The sequence below is a fragment of the Bubalus kerabau genome, chromosome 4 (genome assembly GCF_029407905.1).
Source record: "Bubalus kerabau isolate K-KA32 ecotype Philippines breed swamp buffalo chromosome 4, PCC_UOA_SB_1v2, whole genome shotgun sequence".
NCBI classification, from domain to species: domain Eukaryota; kingdom Metazoa; phylum Chordata; class Mammalia; order Artiodactyla; family Bovidae; genus Bubalus; species Bubalus kerabau.
Window position 1 is genome coordinate 148,854,117 of NC_073627.1, and position 23,226 is coordinate 148,877,342.

Below are 23,226 nucleotides of genomic sequence, written 5' to 3' on the forward strand. Positions count from 1 at the left end.
CCCAGCTTCTACCTGAGTATTCCGAGGGTTCTGTCCTCACCACTCCTGTGGGACCTGCTTGTCTTGGAACAGCCTTCCTTAGCTTAGGCCGGAGCCTGCCTGCATATAGGATCTGTCCTCTTAGCCCTCATCTCCAGAGTTGCACAGGATTTGCCCCTTCTCCCCCAAATAATCCATGTATCTGCAGACCATGGTCTTTCCGTTCCTCATCACTAGGTCACAGGGTTGGGAGAACACTTCCCTCCTGGAGTGTAGTTCTTTGCTGTTCTCTTTGTTGACAGTGGCCTTCTCCAATGGACACCTGAACTGAATACAGCACTCTATTTGAGGTTACACCTGTGAAGAGTGCACTGGCACTATTTTTGCTTCCCTTCATCTGGATAACTCAGAAAAGAAAGGACAGCTATTAATAGAGTTAGTTGAAGGCACTCACACGTAGACCATTTTTGTTGTTATTCAGTCACCAAGTTGTGTCTTGACTCTTCGTGACCCCATGGACTGCAGGACGCCAGGCTTCCCTGTCCCTCACCATCTCCCGGGGTTTGCCCAAGTTCGTGTCCATTGAATCGGTGATGCCATCTAACCATCTCATCCTCTGTCACTCTCTTCTCCTGCCTTCAATCTTTCCCAGCATTAGGGTCTTTTCCAATGAGTCAGCTCTTTGCATCAGGCGGCCAAAGTATTGAACATATTCCATTTTAAACCTGGTATTATACACCTTCTCAGGGCAGTCTTACCATTCCAGTTCAGTTCAGTCGCACAGTCGTATCCTACTCTTTGCGACCCCATGAATCACAGCATGCCAGGCCTCCCTGTCCATCACCAACACCCGGAGTTCACTCAAACCCATGTCCATCGAGTTGGTGATGCCATCCAGCCATCTCATCCTCTGTCATGCCCTTCTCCTCCTGCCCCCAATCCCTTCCAGCATCAGGGTCTTTTCCAATGAGTAACTCTTCACATCAGGTGGCCAAAGTATTGGAGTTTCAGCTTCAGCATCAGTCCCTCCAATGAACACCCAGGACTGATCTCCTTTAGGATGAACTGGTTTGATCTCCTTGCAGTCCAAGGGACTCTCAAGAGTCTTTTCCAACACCACAGTTCAAAAGCATCAATTCTTCAGTGCTCAGCTTTCTTCACAGTCCAACTCTCACATCCATACATGACTAGTGGAAAAACCATAGCCTTGACTAGATGGACCTTTGTTGGCAAAGTAATGTCTCTGCTTTTCAATATGCTATCTAGGTTGGTCATAACTTTTCCTCCAAGGAGTAAGCGTCTTTTAATTTCATGGCTGCAATCACCATCTGCAGTGATTTTGGAGCCCAAAAAAATAAAGTCTGACACTGTTTCAACTGTTTCCCCATCTATTTCCCATGAAGTGATGGGACCGGATGCCATGATCTTCATTTTCTGAATGTCGAGTTTTAAGCCAACTTTTTCACTCTCCTCTTTCACTTTCATCAAGAGGCTTTTTAGTTCCTCTTCACTTTCTGCCATAAGGGTGGTGTCATCTGCATATCTGAGGTTATTGAGATTTCTCCCGGCAATCTTGATTCCAGCTTGTGCTTCTTCCAGCCCAGCGTTTCTCATGATGTACTCTGCATATAAGTTAAATAAGCAGGGTGACAATATACAGCCTTGACATACTCCTTCTCCTATTTGGAACCAGTCTGTTGTTCCATGTCTAGTTCTAACTGTTGCTTCCTGACCTGCATACAAATTTCTCAAGAGGCAGATCAGGTGGTCTGGTATTCCTCTCTCTTTCAGAATTTTTCACAGTTTATTGTGATCCACACAGTCAAAGGCTTTGGCATAGTCAATAAAGCAGAAATAGATGTTTTTCTGGAACTCTCTTGCTTTTCAATGATCCAGCGGATTCCTATGCCTATTTTTTCCTTAGTTACATTCTTTGAGTGCTTCCAATGTACTAAACACTATTCTAAGCACTCTACATACACTTAATTAATCCTCAAAATGGCTCTAGGTACCAGTACTGTCTTCCTCCCAATTTGACGAATGAGGAAACAGTAAGCGCATAGCAAGTGATCAGCTTTCTACCTCTAGGAAGAGGCGGAGCCAGGATGAAAGCAGACGCAAGTCTGGCTCCAGAGCCCTCTCTCCCTGCTGTCTGCCCCGATCCCCAGCAGGACTCCCTGTTAATTCTCATTGCTCATATTGATCTCACCTACTATTCGTTTATTGTTTTGGAAAGCCACATCATCACCTCTTGCTGCCTGTTGAGTTTACAGACAATTTAATATACCAAATCTTTTTCATAGTTAAATACTTTTAAAAGCTTCTTTGTCCTTCTTGATTGTTGTTTTTATTAATTTCAGATCCTCATTCCAGCCTGTGGTTTCTGTTTTTGACTGTAGATGCTATCAGTCAACCAGTTAGACTTCCATACTCAACTTATTTGCAAATTTATTAAGCCAGTAAGTCATCATTCCTTGGAAGGACTCCCTCCCAGTTATACCAAGTCATTAATCAACAGCCTTGAGGTTCTGTTTTTTAACCTTCTGCAAATCTATGACACAGCCACCATGTGCTCACCACTACCTCCATCCTGGCAGCTGCCTTAGAGAAGTCAGGATGCTGATACCCACAGTGAATTTCTGAAAGTTGCCCTCAAGATCCCATGCTACCTCCTTGCAGCCCATCATTTTCTAACTGCTCACAAGCTACCTGTTCTATACACGGTCACAGACTTTGCTTCCCCTCCTCTCATTCCCTCTTCCTTTGCAAAATCGGAATGACGTTTGTCTATCTCCATCAGTCCCCTCCCCATTGTCTCCATGATTTGATGTTTCCAGAGGCCTGTGATTGCAGGTGGAAGCTTTCTGAGCTGTGGCATGCCCCTCACCTGGCCTGGAGTCAGAACTTCTCTAAATGGTGAAGTCACCCTGTCCACTGGTACCAAGAATCAGTTCTCAAATATGAAACATTAGTTGCCACATAACAATGCTTGTTCTACCATGTATAGCTTGAAAATTATTTTCCTGGGCAGAAAGGTTGAAGCAAAGTGGGAGTCAGGTAGTTCTGTTCATCCTGTCACCTTTTAACACTTGGTTTTCTTTAGGCTCTAAACATTGCTGCAAAAGCCCTTTTTATTGTCCTGGGCATTCTCCCTTAGCACGAACTCATTTGGAATGTCTACCTTTCTGACAATGAATTTCCAGCTTCCCAGCTCTTGTAGATAGCTTCCTCCAGTATCCCCCTTTCCTCTTTTGTACATGCCCTCTTACAACACCCTCTTATCCTGGGCACACTTTGCTCATTTGCTTCTTCATCTCCTTTGAAAACTGCAAATTACCTCTTGGTGTGCTGAATATGAAGATATACTGTGCAGACTAATTGTATTAATCCATTCTTTTTTTTTTTCTCTTTTCTTTTTGGGGGATTTCGTTCTTAGAAAGGAATTTCTGATTTATGGCCATTCAAAACTCAAGCACTATTTTGGTTTTTTATTAATGCTCATTACTTCCTGCTTTTCTAAGTTTTTTCTTTCATTTCCCTGCCCTGCTTATCAAAATGTGCAGAGTTTTTTGTGTTTTCCACATTTCTGCTAACTACAGACTCTTTTCTCATCGCCCTCGTCAGCAGCTGACCTCTCTTGCTCTGTGAACCAACCACTGGCTTCTTTCACCCTCAGGGGACAAAATATACCTTCTTCACTTTCCTGTGGCTCCCTGGAGAGGTGCCTCTTTCTGTCTTAAATCATTTTATCAATTGCCTTTTTCAACAGTGGCGAGATAGCCTGCTGTGTCTGCTATAGGATAATGGTCCCTGATGGGAAAAAACCTTCATGCTGGGTAGCTGTTAAATCCACTGTGAAAAACACACAGATAATCAAGCTTTGGCCAAACACCAGAAGCTTCGACATGGTACAACTTCATTAGTTAAAGGTGTGCACAAACTTCTGTCCTATCCTCTTTGGTAACACTGTCCAAAGGCAAGGCAATGGCGAGCGTTCATTATGCGGCACATTTTATAGATGGAAAAATTGTTGCAGAAACAAATGAGAAGACCGTACAATTCCTGTACTTTCAATCATTCTGCCACCATTTCTCACCCAGAATTTTACTAATCTCTTCACAGAGTGATATAGACTGTAGGGGGTTGTGGGAGTCAGGGAGTGTCAGGAATATGCCCAGACCTAGCTTACTAGAATTTTAAGCAATACCTGAATTTTTTTTTTTTTCAATTTGTTTTCTGATGATGATACAGCAAGGAGCAGGCTTACAGATCAGCCACAGGAGGGTTTACACTCCAAATCAGGAGTATCTGAGCAGGTGGCACTAGTGGTAAAGAACCTGCCTGCCAATGCAGGAGACGTAAGAAATGCAAGTTTGATCCTTGGATCGGGAAGGTCCCCTGGAGAAGGAAATGGCATCCCGCTCCAGTATTCTTGCCTGGAGAATCCCATGGAAGAGGAGCCTGGTGGGCTACAGTCCACAGCGTTGCAAAGAGTCAGACACAACTGAGCAACTAACACTAACTAACACAAAAAGAAGGCATGGGACTACATTTATGTGCTTCATCAATTAAAAAAAATTTTTTATTTTCAAATAATTTTAGATGTGCAAATAACTACTAAAATAATAGAGTTCCTGTGTATCCTTTCTCCTGCTTCCCCCAATAATAGCATTGTACACATGTGACTATAGGGTGATGTCTTTCTAATATCTTTGCCTGTCAGAGGAAGGCTTAGCTGGCACACCTGACCCCAACCAGTATTCACTATGATGAGACTGTGCACACGTGCTAAGTCACTTCAGTCGTGTCAACTCTTTGCGACACTATGGACTGTAGCCCGCCAGGCTCCTCTGTCCATGGGGTTCTCCAGGCAAGAATACTGGAGAGGGTTGCTGTGCCCTCCTCCAAGGGATCTTCCCGACCCAGAGATCGAACCCATGCCTCCTACAGCTCCTGCATTGCAGGCAGATTCTTTACCGCTCAGCCACCTTAGCTTTGTTTATATTGTGCTTGGGCTTCCCAGGCAACAATTGTGGTAAAGAACCCACCTGCCAATGCAGGAGACGTAAGAGGCGTGAGTTCCATCCCTGGGTCGGGAAGATCCCCTGGAGGAGGTCATGGCAACCCACTCCGGTATTCTTGCCTGGAGAATCCAATGGACAGAGAAGCCTGGCAGGCTACAGTCCACAGTGTCGCAAAGAGCTGGACACGACTGAAGCAACAGCATGCACGCACGCATACTGTGCTTACAAAATGCGAATAGGCACTCTGGCTAAGTGCTTTCAGACACTTAGACACTTTAGACACAGTCACTACCACTGCCCCCTTGTTACAGATGAAAACTGGGCTTAAGTGAGTCACGGTGTTGCCTGACTCACTCAAGATTACATGGCATGTAAGTGGCAGAGTCAAGATTCTTAACCAGGGTGTTAGCTGCTTCCCTGGGAGATGTCACGTGTGTATTCGAGGCTCAGAATTCTCCAGGGGTCTTCACAAAGGTGGTTTTTAACATCCTCCACTACTTCAGGGTGAGTGATGCCCTGCCACCAGACCGTCAGACACCCGTGGGGCAGCTGCCACTGATAGAGCAGGGATGTTGGGGTGCTGATCAACCCCTTTCTGTCTCATTTCTGGGATGCTTTGTCCCTGGCTGAAGCACCGAAGTAGCAGGCTTACAGATGAAGCTGTGTTGTGGCTCTCGCTTTCATGCCAAGGAGTACAAGACAGAGAGCGCTGGCAGACGGCCCATCTGGGCTGTGGCAGAGCAGTAGGTGTTGAGGCCCAAGCTGACATGCTTGAGCACCTTTTGGAGGCCTTTTCTCAAATCCCACCATTGGCAATCATCCTGCAGAATTGGTTCTTTCTTCAGGAGATTTGATTCCAAATCCAATCATGTATCAAATATCACTGCCATCTGACAGCTTTTTAAATGTCTATATTGCTTCTGAGAGTGAGTGGAAAAGGAAAGAGGTGGGCAGGGAAAGGTCATGCCAATCTCGGTTGTTACATTTGGTGCCAGGTACAACAGAAACCAAGGGCATTTAAGCCCAAACGACCTTGGTAACTTGATCTCTCACATTCCATGTATTCCAGCCAAGGAAATAAACACTGGTGTAAAATGTTGAAGAGATGCTTAACACTTTTATGTTACAAAGTGCTTTTACATTATCTGAGCCTAATCACACTCTTTACAGGTGAGAAAATTGAGCTTCAGGGAGAGGAAACATGTTGTCAAAGATTCTCCACTTAGTATTTGGCACAATTAAGGTGGGGGCCTCAGAAAGCAGCAAAGACTTTGGTGTTCCATGGACCTGGGTTCCAGCCTCACTTCTGCCACTACTAGCTTTGTGGTTGTCTCCAGGCCTCACTTTCCTCCGCTTTTAAATGGGCATCATCACAGTACCTACCCCATTAGGTTCTTGTAAGGGTACAAGTACATGATACATAAAAAGCTAGACAGAGTACCTAGCACAGGGAGATAACAGGAATGGTAGCTATTAGTATTAGTTCAATTCTCCATCCATTAGCAATGAATCTGGCTTCAGCTAATGGAATAGTCAAGCAATGTTGACTTAAAAACAAATGGGAGTTACTTTCTCTTACAGTAAGTGTGGAGGCAGGTAGTCTTGGAAGACTGTTTACCTTCTTTCACTCCATCCCAGTCTCCGCAGCATGTTGATTTGCTGCCTCATGGTTGCAGAGTGGCAGCTGCAGTCCCATCCACCATGTTCGGGGGATATTTCCCCTTTAGTAAAGAAAGCAAAAGCTTTCCCAAAACCTCACTACCAACCACAGCACACATCTGTTTTTTTCTCATTGTCCTGAACTATGTCTTCCGATTCTTGGTAACTGCAAGGACACTTGGAAAGTGAGTGTTTGACTTTTCAGACTTAATTGTACAAGTGGCAGCGAAGAAGATAGATGAGAATAGGAGTAGATTAGGCCACAGTTCCTGCTGCCTCTTACAATGTCATTAACATTTGTTTTGTTTAACTAGTCCTTAGGTGTAGAGAGCTTAGTTAACCCTAATCGTGTGTTCATGGCACGTGAAGAGCAAGGCCCCTTTTCTGGACTAAGTCCATCTTATTTTCACAAAATGTGTACTATTTCATGTGCATCTATTTGTTTCTTAACTTTTTTTTATTGAAATACATATACACTAGAGTGCACAGATATTTCTAGATGGCCCAATAGATTTTTGCTCTTTATCTTCATTAAAGCACCACTCAGATTAGCATAGAATATTCCCACAATCCCAGAAACTTTTCTCTATTTTCCCTACTCTGTTTATACTTTCTCCCAAAGGTAACCTTTATTCTGATCTCTATCCTTGTAGATCTGTTTTACGTGTTCTTTGACTTCACTTAAGTGGAGTTGTACACTTGTATGTAGCCTGTAGAATCTCATGCACAAGGAGCCTGGCAGGCTACAGTCCATAGTGTCACATAGGGTTGGACATGACTGAAGCGTGAGGTAGCACGCACACACATGTAGTCTTTTTGGGTGTGACAGTTCATTCACCTGTGAGACTCACCTGTTATTGTAGGTAGTGGTAGTTCATTTGTTTACTGCTCTCTCTCTATGCTTTGTCTCCCTGCACAGACTTGGAGTAAGTGGTCTTATGAGAACCAGAATAGCACAGACATGGAAGTCATCCCTTTTCTACTCGTGGAGTATCTTTTCTTTATAAAACCACCCACTTTGATTTCTCACGAAGCTCGCCTGGGCACTGCTCTCTCCAGCACCGTGTCTACTTTAAAAGGAATCTCTTGGGGACTTGTACATTTGCCTTGGATGCTCTCAGCATAAAAGCATTTTCTTGAACACTTGGAGAGGGTGGAAGAGGAGCATAAGAGAGCAGTGCTTCCTGAAAGGACGTTTTTAGTCAAAGGGAAAAAGTGCCAACGAAAGTCGTCATTTGAAACTTGAGCCTGGAAGCCAGCCTTTGGAGCAGAGATTTAGGTTGGTCTTCCAGTGTTCTCCCCTTCTAACAGTCTCCATTCAGGGCTCAAGGGCAAAAGAAACAACTCTGTCTGTCTTGGGGGTGGGAAAACTGGTTTGAATTCAGGCTGACTCTGAGAAGTCTTCCTTACCCCCAAGGCTCTGGCTGGTGGGCTTTCCTATCAAAGCCAGCACGGCTTTCTTTATAAAATAAACATTCAACTCCGGGAAAAACTTGAGAGCAGGAATAAAGCTAATGCTTTTCAGTGGAGTCTTAAATGAAGATGAAAGGGACTAAACAGTTATTCCTGCAAGTATGGTCATGTCTAGGAATCAAGTAGAAAAATTCAAACTATGCACATTCACTCTAGTGGCTGGTCGTCATCGTCTCTCTTTAGGTATCTGCTGGTTCTGAGCCTTGTGTCTGCTGGGATAATGAATTTGAATATTCAGCAGAGACTTAATCATGGATTCTTTGCTCGGCAGCTAGAGCACACTGCAAAGGGACTAGTTTGGCAAGTTGGGTCATCTTCAGGCACTGCTGTTCAGGTCCAGTACCCTTCCATTTTTGTGTCGGTGGGCACAGAGGATTAAGGAGATGAACCATTGAAATCTACTGCCTCTAACGTCTGATGACCAACCTTGAATTCAGCAAGACTTACTGCTAATGACTTTAGAAAGTTTTATTAAGTTATTGAGTAATGTATCCCTTGCCCTCATGAAGGGCTTTTCATATATTATTTCAATTATTCCCCACAGGCCCTGGGGAGGTAGGTAAAGTTGTTCCCATTTTTGCAAATCAATAAATTGAGGATTAGAGAATTTAAGTTACCTGCTAGTAAGTAACAGGTAATAAGGAGTAGGTTTGAGAGTCAACACTAAGTCTTTCAGATTACAAAGACTGTATACTTTGTAAGATCAACTAGCTTTTAAAAATAACCCCTCCATATATATATACAGTGAAATACCACTCAGCTATAAAAGATGAAAAAAATGCCATTTGCAGCAACATGGATGCAACTAGAGATTATTATACTAAGTGATGTAAGTCAGAAAGAAAGACAAATACCATATAATATTACTTATATACAGAATCTGGAGAAGGCAATGGCACCCCACTCCAGTACTCTTGCCTGGAAAATCCCATGGGCGGAGGAGCCTGGAAGGCTGCAGTCCATGGGGTCGCTAAGAGTCCGACACAACTGAGCGACTTCACTTTCACTTTTCACTTTCATGCATTGGAGAAGGAAATGGCAACCCACTCCAGTGTTCTTGCCTGGAGAATCCCAGGGATGGGGGAGCCTGGTGGGCTGTCGTCTACAGGGTCGCACAGAGTCGGACACGAGTGAAGCGACTTAGCAGTAGTAGTAGTATATACAGAATCTCAAGTGTGACACAAATGAACTTATCTATGAAGCAGAAAGAGACTCACGATACATAGAACAGACTTGTGGTTGCCAAGGAGAGTAGGGAGGGAAGAACTGGAGTTTGGGGTTAGTAGGTGCAAACTATTATCTATAGAATGGATAAACAACAAGATGCTATTGTATAGCATAGGGAACTATATTCAATATCCTGTAATTAAACCATAGTGGAAAAGAATATGAAAAATATATATATGTGTGTATAACTGAATCACTTTGCTGTATAGCAGACATTAACACGCATTGTAAGTCAACTCAATGTCAATAAAATACATTTTAAAACAACAAAAACCAAATATATAACTAAAAGTAAAAATAACCTCTTGCCTTTCTGACGTGCCAGCCCTTGCCTTCCCCTCACCCCAGCACATGCTCTTCAGAGTTTGTCCAATAAGTGACTGGTTGTCGAACAGCTAAAAGCTGTAAATGCTTTGTCACTTACTTTGAATTTAGTTGTTGAGTTGTCACTGTAACACAATTATATTTTATTAAGGAAATTTTTAAAAATATTTAAAACCATAGAGCTTAATGGAAAACACTCTGATGGATAATAAGAAGACTGGTTTCAATCCTTAATGTCACCATGAATCAAAACAAGCTGTGAGACCTTGGATACAGACTTAATTTCTGGGTGCCCATTTCTCTCATTTGTGAAATGAGGAGGTTAAAGTATGTGATTACTAATGTCTCTCTCTGTTCTAAAAACATGGGCCTCTATGCCTCTTCTTGTTTTGCTCTTGTGATTCTAAAATGGCTTCAGAGTACAAATATTTCTTAAAGGAGCCTTAATTACTAAATGCAAATCAAGAGAAGTGGATAACATTGGGGCTTTCAGAATTTTTTGGAATATATAAGTTCTTTACTCTTCCAAGCAAAGCTACATTTTCCACTGTGTTTCCCAGTCCAACATTCCCACGAAAAGAAAAGTGTATAGTTTTTTAAATAATTCATATTGGAACTTAGATTCCTTGAGGGTCTGGCAAGCGTTAATCTTGGATAAGGTGATGTAAAATATTGCCAATAGCCAACCTCAGGTTGCCAACCCAAAATAAAAGTCCCTCCTTGTTCAGTATATGAATTTATAACGTAAACCATTTAAAATTCTACCTGGCACTATTGAATAGAATTGACACTCTTGGGCAACTCTGTAAAGAAGAAATAAGGCAATATTGTGGTTCAAGTAGTTAAGAATATACTATACTTAAAGAAAATTTTACTGCATCATTTCAGACCCAATAAAGAAAAAACTGGCCACGTGAGTGACTCAGGATCGTCTATCATCAGACATGGGCTTAATCCGGAGAAGGTCTTCATGCAGGTTCATTACTTAAAGGTAAGCCTCTCTGAGTGACAGAAGCCAGGACTTTTTAGATTTTACATGTGAACAGTGAAGGTTAGTAACAAGGTTGGGGCAAAACAAACATATCGTCAACATTGTAAATGACATCTGATTGAGCAGATTCTGATCGTCCAACAGTTAAAGCATTTCACGCCCAGCATGAAGCATGAATCGAAGGAAGGGGAACTGTTCCCTTCCCTGTACCTCCCTTCTCCCCACTTCACATCAGCTTTGAAGAGCAGAATCTTAAAATTGCTGTCAGGTTCCTACTAGAAGACCAGAGTGATTTTTTTTTTAAGTATTTTAATTTGTAAAATCCTTTTCTGATAGCTAAAGGAGAGAGGAGCTGGGCCCCTTTTCCCTATTTGTCCGTAATGGACATCCAGGTTTCATGTAAGCTAAGGGCAAATGAGACAGTGACAAATGGGTTGAAACAGAGTAGTTGTTCCTTAAGCTCCAAACCCAGCCCTACTAGTAACAATGCAAAGGGCTGCCTGGGCAGGTCAGTCCAAACCTTCTAGGTGAGCATAAGGTGCTGGTGGGTAAGTTAGAGTTGATTTTCTAAGTATTTTTTTGATGAACCCATGATGGGCATCTTTTTTTTCTACTTCCTTCCTTCTAGGGCTATTTCCTTCTCCGGTTCCTTGCCAAAAGACTTGGAGAGGACACCTATTTTTCATTTTTAAGGAAGTTTGTGCACACTTTCCATGGGCAGCTGATTCTTTCTCAGGTAATTAGTGAGTCCTCTTGACTCCATGATATACAGCTGGAGAGGGTGTGGCATGTGGTAACTAGATTGTGTATTAAAAAGTAGGGAAAAGATTTACGTTTCAGTGCAATAGGAAAAATAGGAAGTTAATGAAGTGGACACAGAAGTGTTTCTGGGAGGGTCATCACCCGGTCTTTTAGGACAGGCTGTAATCCAGAACTGTCCTGTGTGCACAAGGCTGTGGGTAGTTGCACCTGAAGTGAACTTGAAAACCAAAAACAAAGCGATTTGCACTCTCTCCTCCACCTGGAATGAGCTTTGCAAGGTGGGCTTTTTCTCGTCCTCTGTCTTAGCTTCAACACCACAATCCCAGAGTCCCTCTCGCGGAACAGAAATGCGTCCACCCTGTTCTTCTCTACCCGCTGCCCTTTTCATTGTCTTCATTGCCATCACCATTCTTCATAATTATATTTTCCTTTCCGGATTCATTTGTTTCTTTTCTCTCCCTTCCATTCTGTGCGTAAGCTCAATAAGGCCAGTCCATGCTCTTCATTTCACCAGTCACTGATTCACACACAGTATGTGCACCATATGTATTTGATAAATAGATTAAAAACAAGATACACTGAAATATTCAGACAGCCTGGCCTGTCAGAGAGAGCCTCTGTCAGTTTAGCCAGGTGTTAGGTCGAGCTGCACATAGTGAGAAAGTTATCCAAGAGGCAGAGGCGCTGAAAACAGCACTCGTAGCTGATGGAGAATAAAGGATGCAGTCTCAGCACAGATTGGACGGTTGTGTTTGTGTGTGTGTGTGTGTGTGTGTCACAATTGTGCTCATATACAGTTTTGAAGTCAAATTGTGCACAATGTTAGATGCAAAGGGTGTGTATGTGTAATCCAAACACACATGCAAGGAAGAGCATGAGTAACACGACTAGATAGCTGTTCCGTGTCTCCACAGTCTTTTTATTCTTTGGTTGAGATAAAGGGGGCATATTTCTAAACATGTATTAGGAAAGGGAGCTTGAACACTGGCTCAGGAGTCTTATATGGTTGGGGGACTGACCAACCCAAACCTCTTCTCACCAAGATACTGCAGAGTTGAAGGAGTGCGTTAGGTTTACCGTGGCCATTCTTGTAACAGCTTTCCGTGGAACACTTAGTGCTCCCTCTACCAAACTTTCCATTTTACTTTTGTTTAACTCTTTTGAATTATAGCTTTATTGTTTTCTCATAGCAGCCTTACTGAGATACAATTCACATACCATAAAATTCACCCTTTTAAAGTATACCAGTCACTCAGTGGTTTTTAGTATATTCATAATATTGTGCAACCATTGCTGCTAATTCCAGAACATTTTTATCACCCCAAAAGAGATCCCACACCTATTAGCAGTCACTGCCCAATTTCCACCTCCCCCCCAGCTGTACACAACCAATCACCCACTTTCTGGCTCTATGGATTTGCCTATTCTGGACATTCCGTATAAATGGAGTCACATGATATGTGGCCTTGTGTGACTGGCTTCTTTCATTTAATATATTTTCAAAGTTCATGTTGTAGCATGTATCAGTACTTCATTTCTCTTTTTTAATTTTATTTTCTAACCTCTTAAATTGTGATGAAATATACATAAGAAAATTATCATTTAAACCATTTTTAAGTGTATAGTTAATGCATTAAGTACATTCACATTGTTGTCAACTATTACCACCATGTATCTCCAGAACATTTTAATCTTCCCCAAATGAAACTTGTATCCCTTAAACAATAACTCCACATTCTTCCCTCCCCTCAGCCCCTAGCAACCACCATTCTATTTTCTGTCTCTGAGTTTGACTATTATAGACACCTCATGCAAATGGAATAATATAATATTTGTCCTTTTATATCTGGATTATTTGAGTTAACAAAATGCCTTCCAGTTTCATCCATGTTGTATAGCATGTATCAGAATTTTCTTCCTATTGGTTTTTATTTATTTAGATCGTATCACATAGCTTGTGGGATCTTAGCTCTCCAACCACGGACTGAACCTGAGCCCTTGGCAGTGAAAGCACAGAGTCCTCACCATTGGATCGCCAGGGAATTAATTCCCTTAATTCTTTTTTAAGAATCAATATTTCCATAGTATACATATACTATACTGGGTTTATCCTCTCATCCATTAATTACCCGTCTTGGCTCTTGTGAATAATGTTGCTATGAACATTAGTGTACAAATATCTGTTCGAGTCCCTGCCTTCAATTCTTTTGAATATGTACCTAGAACTGGAATTGCTACATTATATACTGATTTAATTTTTTTAGTAACTGCCATACTGTTTTTCCACAAGGGCTACATTATTTTGCATTCTCACCAGCAATGCACAAGGGTTCCAATTTCTCCACATCCGTACCAACACTTGTCATTTTATTTTTTGATAATAGCCATCATAGTGGATGTGAATGGTATTTCACTGTGGTTTTAATTTGCATTTTTCTGGTAACTATGTTGAGGATTTTTTCATGGACTTATGGGACATTTGTATATCTTTTTTTGAGAAATGTCTGCATATATGCTAAATTGCTTCAGTCATGTCCAACTCTTTGCGACCCTATGCACTGTAGCCCACCAGGCTCTTCTATCTATGGGATTCTCCAGGCAAGAATACTGCAGTGGATTGCTGTGCCCTCCCCCCGGGGATCTTCCCCACCCAGGGACTGAACCTGTGGCTCTTATGTCTCCTGCATTTGCAGGCAGGTTCTTTACCCACTAACACCACCTGGGAAGCCCTAGGAGAAATATCTATTGAGATCCTTTTCTGATTTTTCCTTTGGGTTGTCTTTTATTATTGAGTTGTAAGAGTATACATTCTAGATTCAAGTTCCTTATCAGATACATAACTTAAAAATATTTTCTTGCCTAATTAAAAAGTTACTCCTATGTTTGTTCTAAGAGCTTAGTCATTCTAGTTCTTATAGTTAGGTCTCCTACCCATTTTGAGTTAATTTTGTATATGGTGTAAGGTAGATGGCTCAGCTTCCTTGTTTTGTGTGTGAATATCCAGTTGTCTCACTTCCATTTTTGTCATAAAGACTAGTCTTTCCCTCCACTGAATTGTCTTGGCATCCTTGTTGAAAATCAGTTGACCGTAAACGTAAGAGTTTATTTCTGGTCTCTCAATTCTAAATGCTATTGCTCTCTATTTCTGTCCTTCTGCCAATCCCACAGTAAGTGTGGAAATTATTGCTCTTTCAACTGACACATACTCATTATAAAAAATTTAATAAACAATACAGAAAAATACAATGAATGTAAATATCATTCAAAATCTCACCATCCATAAATACTTATAATTAATAGTAGGTGAACATCATTCTAGAAGTTGCATTTCTTTTATCCATTTCTATCTTTCTATATATGTTGTGTGTGTGTGTGTGGTTAGTTGCTCAGTAGTGCCTCATTCTTTGCAACCCCATGGACTATAGCCCACCAGGCTCCTCTGTCTATGGGGTTTTTCCAGGCAAGAATACTGGAGTGGGTTGCCATTTCCTACGTGCCTGATCATACACACATTTATAGATAGATGTATTTAGAAATAGTTTTATAAAAATAGACTATGTGCTTTTAATGAAAAAATGTTTTAAATGTTATTTTACTTGAATTTAACACATGAAAAAGAAACTAAACTGAATATAAAAGACTTTCTTGAGCTTAAGATAAATATAAGAGAGATCATTTCCTAAAAGATTCTTCTACAGTTAAGAAACACAATTACAAAAAATCTTTAAGAGGTTGAAATTGTTCTTTTTTTCCTTTTTAGATATATATCTTAATTTTAGAAAGTGTCAATTTATTCTCCTATATTAACATTAATATAAAAGATGAGGCAACCAGTAGTTATGTTTCAACTACTTTTTTCCTGGTTCTAGATTTTTCTTAATTAATATTTTTACATAGTTCATGTTTATATCATTTACAGTGTGTGATGTTACTGTAATTTTCACAGTTGTATAGTCCTAGTTCTGTATTTAAAGGATTTCATTATTCACTAACAGTCATTTTACCCTGCTTCTATATTTATGAATGCTTTCTTTTGATTCAGCACTTTGTTGGCTAAATTTTGTTGTTAAATTGAAGTTCAAGTTGCTTGAGAATGTTTGCCTGTTGCCTTTATATTTGAGTTACAAACTGGCTGGGTATAATATTCTTGGGTCATATTTTCATCTCCTCAGAACATTGTGGCTATTGCTCAACTACCTTCTGGCGTTAAATACTGCTGTTGAAACTTTTAAAGTCAGTCTGTTTTTTCCTCTTTATACCACTCAGATGACAGAAGAATTCTTTACCTTTGATGTTTATTAATTTAATCCAAAGTGACTAGGTGTTCATGAGTCTGCATCAGTTTTGTTTTGTTTTTTCCCTGGAAAACACTGCATATTTAGACTCAACATCTATTCTTCCTTGTTTCAGTAAATTATCTTAATTGTATCTTTGAACACATTCGTTTTTTTTTTCCCCCTTACAGGATGCTGAGTTTCAAGGTTACTGGTTATTTTTGTCATACCATTGTTGTCCTCCATACATGTTATTTTCTAGTTATTTGCTTTTGTCTTTTTGTTCTTCACAGAATATGTTTATCTCAAGCAGTATTATTTTTATTATTAATGTTATTGTTTATAACAGTATTATTATTTTTCTTTAATGGCTATTCTTTTTCTTGATGTTTCCATTTTATTAATGCTCCTATGGTGGTATTATTTTGGTCCCTAATTTATTCCCTTTGCTTTGAAATCTCTTCCTCTCATTTTATTGTTTTGTCATCTTGTCTTTGAGTTTTCATTTCATTGAATTTATGTTCTTATTCAGTTCAGTTGCTCAGTCATGTCCAGCTCTTTGCGACCCCATGGACTTCCCTGTCCATCACCAACTCCTGGAGTTTACCCAAACTCATGTCCATTGAGTCAGTGATGCCATCCAACCATCTCATCCTCTATTGTCCCCTTCTCCTCCCGCTTCAATCTTTCCCAGCATCATGTCTTTTCACCTAACATCCAGGTTCCTATGCAATATTGCTCTTTACAGCATCGGACCTTCCTCCTATCACCAGTCACATCCACAACTGGGTGTTGTTTTTGCTTTGGCTCTGTCTCTTCATTCTTTCTGGAGTTATTTCTCCGCTGATCTCCGATAGCATATTGGGTACTTACCAACCTGGGGAGTTCATCTCTCAATGTCCTATCTTTTTGCCTTTTCATACTGTTCATGGGGTTCTCAAGGCAAGAATACTGAAGTGGTTTGCCATTCCCTTCTCCAGTGGACCACATTTTGTCAGAACTCTCCACCATGACCCATCTGTCTTGGGTGGCCCTACACGGCATGGCTTATAGTTTCATCGAGTTAGACAAGGCTGCGGTCCATGTGACTAGACTGGTTAGTTGTCTGGGACTGTGGTTTCTGTCTGTCTGTCCTTTGATGCCCCCTCTCAGTGTCTACTGTCTTACTGGGATTTCTCTGACCCTGGACCTGGGCTATCTCCTCAAGGCTGGTCCAGCGAAGCGCAGCTGCCGCTCCTGACCTTGGATGTGGGGTGGCTCTTCTCGGCCCCTCTAGCGCCACGCCATGTTATTATTATTTTCTTTTAATTTATATTTTAGTGTAAAGCATTTGTGGAGAATTTTCTTCTGTGCCTTGGATTATGTTTTCTTCAAGACTGGATTCTTTGTCTTTTACATTATGCTTCTTATTTCTAGCTCTCTCTTTATGTGGGTTTTTGCTGTATTGGTTTGCATAGTTGCCATACTTTTTTCTTGCTCATTCTCAGCATGAGTTGCACAGTCCTGATCCTGTGTTGATTCTCATATGTATTGGAACATTATCTTCAATTTCTTTTGCAATTTCTCTTAGACATGTTTTTCTTCCCCTCTGAACTCTAGTTTGAAGCTTGGATATTATGCATGGAGAGGTGGAGGAGAAGAGCTCCATTGGAGCTGTGTATAGCCTTTATTGTAAGAATTTGGCTCCACCAACTCATGAAATTTTGTTAAAGTTTTCCCATCCAAGATTCTCTTCACCTAATTTGGGTGCTGCTTTTTCCATTGCAGCTATTCTCCCAATTAATATTGTTCTTCCAATTCAGCTTGGAGCCCTAGAACCTGTACAGTTCATAAAATATCATCTTCAGTTGTTTATTTCCCAGGTTTTGCTCATCTCAATTGGACAAACATGTTCAGTCCCTCCACAGACAAAAAGAGAGGAAAAATAAAGATATTCCTGTGTTTTTTCCAAATGTGTGGGTATTTGTGAGAACTTGTGGGGTTTGGGCAATTCACCAGTACCACTACAGCTAAGCATGATGGAGGGGGCGGTGCAGAGGGAGGGTTGGAGGCTGTCTTGGAATGTTATGTTTCTTTCTTTAGTTTTTTCTTTAAAGTTTATGCCATAGGCTGTACTCTTTCCTTGTTTGGTTGCTGCTAGTGACATTTTTCGGAGAAGGCAATGGCACCCCACTCCAGTACTCTTGCCTGGAAAATCCCATGGATGGAAGAGCCTGGTGGGCTGCAGTCCATGGGGTTGCTAAGAGTCGGACACGACTGAGTGACTTCCCTTCACTTTTCACTTGTATGCATTGGAGAAGGAAATGGCAACCCACTCCAGTGTTCTTGCCTGGAGAATCCCAGGGACGGGGGAGCCTGGTGGGCTGGCGTCTATGGGGTCGCACAGAGTCGGACACGACTGAAGTGACTTAGCAGCAGCAGCAGCAGTGACATTTTTGCTAACTTTTTGAAAATGGATAGTGTTTTGTTGATATTGCTAGTTAGTTTTTGATGAGGAAGGCCATGATTCAGTTTCTATACAAAGATCTTCAAATTCTTCTTTTTCCAATTGACTTTTGAATCCTTTCATTTCTGAACACCTCATCTACCCAGTACTTCAGAATTATCATCTTTCTACCTCTCAACTAAAATTGCTCTCTTGAGCAATGACTGATTCCTGACTGTTTCATTTCTTTTCAGCATTTATCCTGCCATCACTGTCCTTATTTCAATATTTTGATTATTTGTATTGTCCCTCATACTGTCCCCTCTCTATGACCATAGTGATTATTCATAAAACCTCTGACAGAAATTCCTAGTTCTATGTAAATATCAAGCCAGAGTCAGTTTATCCAGGAGAAGCTACATGCATCTGCTTTTTGTTGAAAACTTTCACCAGTACTATAAAATAATTACCAAATTAACCATGTGCCAAAATTAGTGTCATTTAAAAAAAATTTTAATGCTTAATTTAGTGTTTTTAGGTGATAACCAAAATAAGCTATCTAGGGCTGACCTGGTCAGTATATAGATTATTAGGAGAATAAGAAATGAAAAAAAAGAAAAACTTCCCAAGGAATACATTTTTTGACTAGAGTATTGGCTTGCAACAGTTGTCAAGGATCTAGATAAAATTTCACCCCAACTCACTGTCCAAATAGCAGGAATGTTGTTATTTTTGTGTCTTTGGCTTTTATATTTTCAGGCATACTCTAGTGGTAAGAAACTAGGGCTCTACAATTTGTTGCTAATGGACTTTGTCAGTGATCCTGCATCACATCAGTGCCTTAAGTCCTGTTAATGATCCTAGAATCAGTCTTCAAGGAAAACCCTCCTTGTCCAATTGATATTTGTAAGTTGCTTGTATAAAAATGCCAACATGCTGAAGTAAAGAGTGAAGACAGATGAAAGAATTGAAAAGAAGTGGTAAGGGAAGGAATACTCAAAAGAGACATCCGTCTTCTTAAACATTCTGTTGTGGAAAATGGGGACAGGCTTCTATGATTAGTCCACTCCAGGTGTATATGCCAATTTCTGAATGGAACCAGGAAAACTAGTATTTTGTAGTTAAGATTATGTGTCAGTTCAGTTGCCCAGTCATGTCCGACTCTTTGCAAGCCCATGAACTGCAGCACGCCAGGCTTCCCTGTCCATCACCAACTTACGGAGCTTGCTCAAACTCATGTCCATGAGATTATGTGTATGAATGGAATAAGAAGGACCGGTTGAGTTGATTCCACTGGTGGTACAAAGACTACCCTGGTGAGACCAAGTGTCTTCTTGGATTGGATGGAGCACAGGATGGAAGAATGTTTAGCACTGTAGACAAACATTCCCTGCAGATACAAGCTTCATGTCTTAGGGATGCTTGAGGTATTGAGTTTTTGTGATTCAGTGTGATCCAGACATTACTTTGCCAACAAAGGTCCGTCTAGTCAAGGCTATGGTTTTTCCAGTAGTCATGTATGGATGTGAGAGTTAGACTATAAAGAATGCTGAGCGCAGAAGAATTGATGCTTTTGAACTGTGGTGTTGAAGAAGACTCTTGAGAGTCCCTTGGACTGCAACAAGATCCAACCAGTTCATCCTAAAGGAAATCAGTCTTGAATATTCATTGGAAGGACTGATGTTGAAGCTGAAACTCCAATACTTTGGCCACCTGATGCGAAGAGCTGATTCATTTGAAAAGACCCTGATGCTGGGAAAGATTGAAGGTGGGAGGAGAAGGGGACGACAGAGGATGAGATGGTTGGATGGCATCACTGACTCAATGGACATGAGTTTAAGTGGACTCCGGGAGTTGGTGATGGACAGGGAGGCCTGGCGTGCTGCAGTCCATGGGGTCACAAAGAGTCAGACACAACTAAGTAACTGAATTGAACTGTGGTTCCTTAGACCTGTCCTCCTCAGGACTGATTGGCAGCCTTCAGCTAGCTGTATGGCCTGCAGTTCTCAGCTCTGAGCAGGAAGAGGCAGATGGCCACCTGCTAAGAAGTGGGACAGTTACCTTTTCTAAAAAGTAAAGCAGAGCTTCTTGGGGACCTCCTACGCTTTTATTGTATTTACAGAAAATCTGAAACATTGTGTTCTGCAATTTTGTAAAGAAAGATCCAATCGTAACAGGAAAATGCAAAAGGGCAGAATTAAGGTTAACTCTGGATTTCCTGCTTCTCATGCAATTAAATTCTCCCCCTTGTCATTGAGTTAATGTAATTTTCCCCCCACTTAATAGAGCATAAATTACTGGACAAATATGGGATAAGTTGATATGGACTATAAGGAGATAATGCAGTAAAATTAGTAAGAAATTATAATTACAGTACTTGCATTTTTAAGAAGCAAGAATTCTGTCATTAAGCCAATGAAATATCTTCAAACTAATCTAATAATATATCAGATTATGAAAAATTAATTTCTGATTCAACTTTTTTACAAAATAATTATTAATATAATAAAATCATGACTTTAAGAACCTCAATCAAAAATACTTCTTTGCTTTCTAAATATTGCTTTTGTTTCCTTTGATATTTTTTTCTCAGTATGCCCACTGCAGTATATACTATATTGCATTTTATTTGGGATTGTCTCCTTCCATTTGTACTGATAAATCTGTTTTCATTGAAGTATACTTGATGTACAACATTGTGTTACTTTCTGGGGTACTGCAAAGTGTTTCATGCCTTCTTTTTCAGACTATCTTCCATTATAATTTACTATAAGATACTGATATAGTTCCCTGTATAGTAGGAGCTTGTTGTTTATACATAGTGTTGTGTAATATAGTAGTGTGTGTCTGCTAATCCTAAACTCCTAATTTATTCCTCCCTCCTTCCCCTTTGGTAACCATAAATTTGTTTTCTATGTCTGTGAGTCTCTTTCAGTTTTGTAAATAAGTCCATTTGTATCATTTTTTAAGATTCCATATATAAGTGATGTCATATATTTATCTTTGACTTACTTCACTTAGTAGAACAATCTCTAGGTTCATTCATGTTGCTGAAAATGGCATTATTTCCTTCCTTTTTTTTCTGGCTGCGTAATATTCCATTGTGTGCATATATATGTGTGTGTGTGTCTGTGTATCTATCATATCTTCTTCATCCATTCATCTATTGATGCTCACTTAGGATGCTTCCATATCTTGGTTACTGTAAATAGTGCTACTATGAGCATTAGGGTACTTAGACTAATACTGATTGAGAAGGCAATGGCACCCCACTCCAGTACTCTTGCCTGGAAAATCCCATGGACGGAGGAGCCTGGAGGGCTGCAGTCCATGGGGTTGCTAAGAGTCAGACACGACTGAGCGACTTCACTTTGACTTTTCACTTTCATGCATTGGAGAAGGAAATGGCAACCCACTCCAGTGTTCTTGCCTAGAGAATCCCAGGGACAGGGGAGCCTGGTGGGCTGCCATCGATGGGGTTGCACAGAGTCAGACACGACTGAAGTGACTTAGCAGACTGATACATGTTAATATTAGTTTTGTTGTATTTGTGTTATGTGTTTTGGATGAAGCAATAGGCAAGTAGAGTCTTAGAAGGAGAACAGAGGTTGCAAGAAATAAATCTTTCACCAGTGCTCTTAATAGGGAAATTCTGTCTCTGTAAGAAATGGACCTAACCACCCATAAACACATAGGAAGGGACAGCTGACTCTGCCCGTGTAGCGATGGCTATGCTTAACGCCATGATAGGAAAAGAACACCTTGTCATACAAATTGTTTGCAGATTCCTAGTCCCGTGTAGTTCCATCTGTTTGTAATACAATGGTCTGCACTGCTGCTTGCATCTCACACTCTGAGTTCCATGGATCTCATCAGAGCCCTGTGCTGACCCTAGGTCTGCAGACTAGGTTGTGGTAGGGGCGTCCATCTGAAGGGATGCTCATTTATTAATGGCAATGCCATATTTTATCATCTGGGCTTACACATGTGCCCTCTTTAAGGACCAATTTAAAAGGTGATTTCCAATTTATTAAAAGAAAACCTGTAAGTTCAGGTCTTACTTATCACTCAATATTAAGTCCCTAGAAAGTTAAATATTGTTCTTGTTTGTTTCATGTTCTGTATTTACCCAAATGTATCTTATCAAACCTTCAGGTGAGGAAGGGTTGACACTAGGCTTACCCATTTAGTGTATAAAAATGTACAACCCCCATGTAAATTAAAATTTCAGATTAAGAACAAAGAACCTTTTCATGTAAGTATGCCCTCAACTTACCTGGGTATCCTATATTTTATCTCACAAATGTAGTTTAGACCAAATCAAGATTCCAGAATAAGATGGACCGAAAGGATTGGTCACAATATACAAGATGCAGATCAAATATAAATGTGATTTTGAATATTCATATGCAAATATTTTTTAGGTCTTCTGATATTATGGGTATATTTTAAAAGAATCCTTATCTTTTGGAGGTATTTACTGAAACATTGATTGGTGAAATTATGTTAACGTTTGGGATTTACTTCTAAATAATGCAGGAGGCAAGTGAGTGGATGGCACAGATTGGCTATGGGACACTGGGTATGTGAAGGTTAATTACACTTTGCTACTTTTGAATGTGTCTGAAATTTTCCATTTTCCATAGTAAAGGATAAAATGGGTATGTGTGTAAGTCATGCCCTTAGATTAAAAAAAAAAATCTATTCTTGAAACATCTTAAATATCAAACAATTGAGGACTTGTGCCGTGGCACCAGAAGAGGCTGCAGATGGAGGCAGGAGCCCGTGAGCTGTTTTTGCGATTGTGACATCTTTGTGCCTCCACTGGGTTATTAATTGTCTTGGTTTTTGTCTTTATTATCCATGCTGCTGCTACTGCTGCTAAGTTGCTTCAGTTGTGTCCGACTCTGTGTGACCCCATAGATGGCAGCCCACCAGGCTCCTCTGTCCCTGGGATTCTCCAGGCAAGAACACTGGAGTGGGTTGCCATTTCCTTCTCCAATGCATGAAAGTGAAAAGTGAAAGTGAAATCGCTCAGTCGTGTCCGACTCTTAGCAACCCCATGGACTGCAGCCTACCAGGCTCCTC

General features: G+C 40.7%; 1 protein-coding gene across 4 annotated transcripts in view; it reads left to right on the top strand.

The window, feature by feature from the left end:
• Positions 1–23,226, top strand: part of AOPEP (aminopeptidase O (putative)) — a 423,521-nt gene that overhangs the window by 275,357 nt on the left and 124,938 nt on the right. For all 4 annotated transcript variants that reach the window (XM_055578991.1, XM_055578990.1, XM_055578989.1 and 1 more), the window contains 2 exons: positions 10,575–10,677; positions 11,306–11,413. In XM_055578991.1, coding sequence (XP_055434966.1) covers positions 10,575–10,677; positions 11,306–11,413 — 211 coding nt within the window. The remainder of the gene's footprint in view (positions 1–10,574; positions 10,678–11,305; positions 11,414–23,226) is intronic.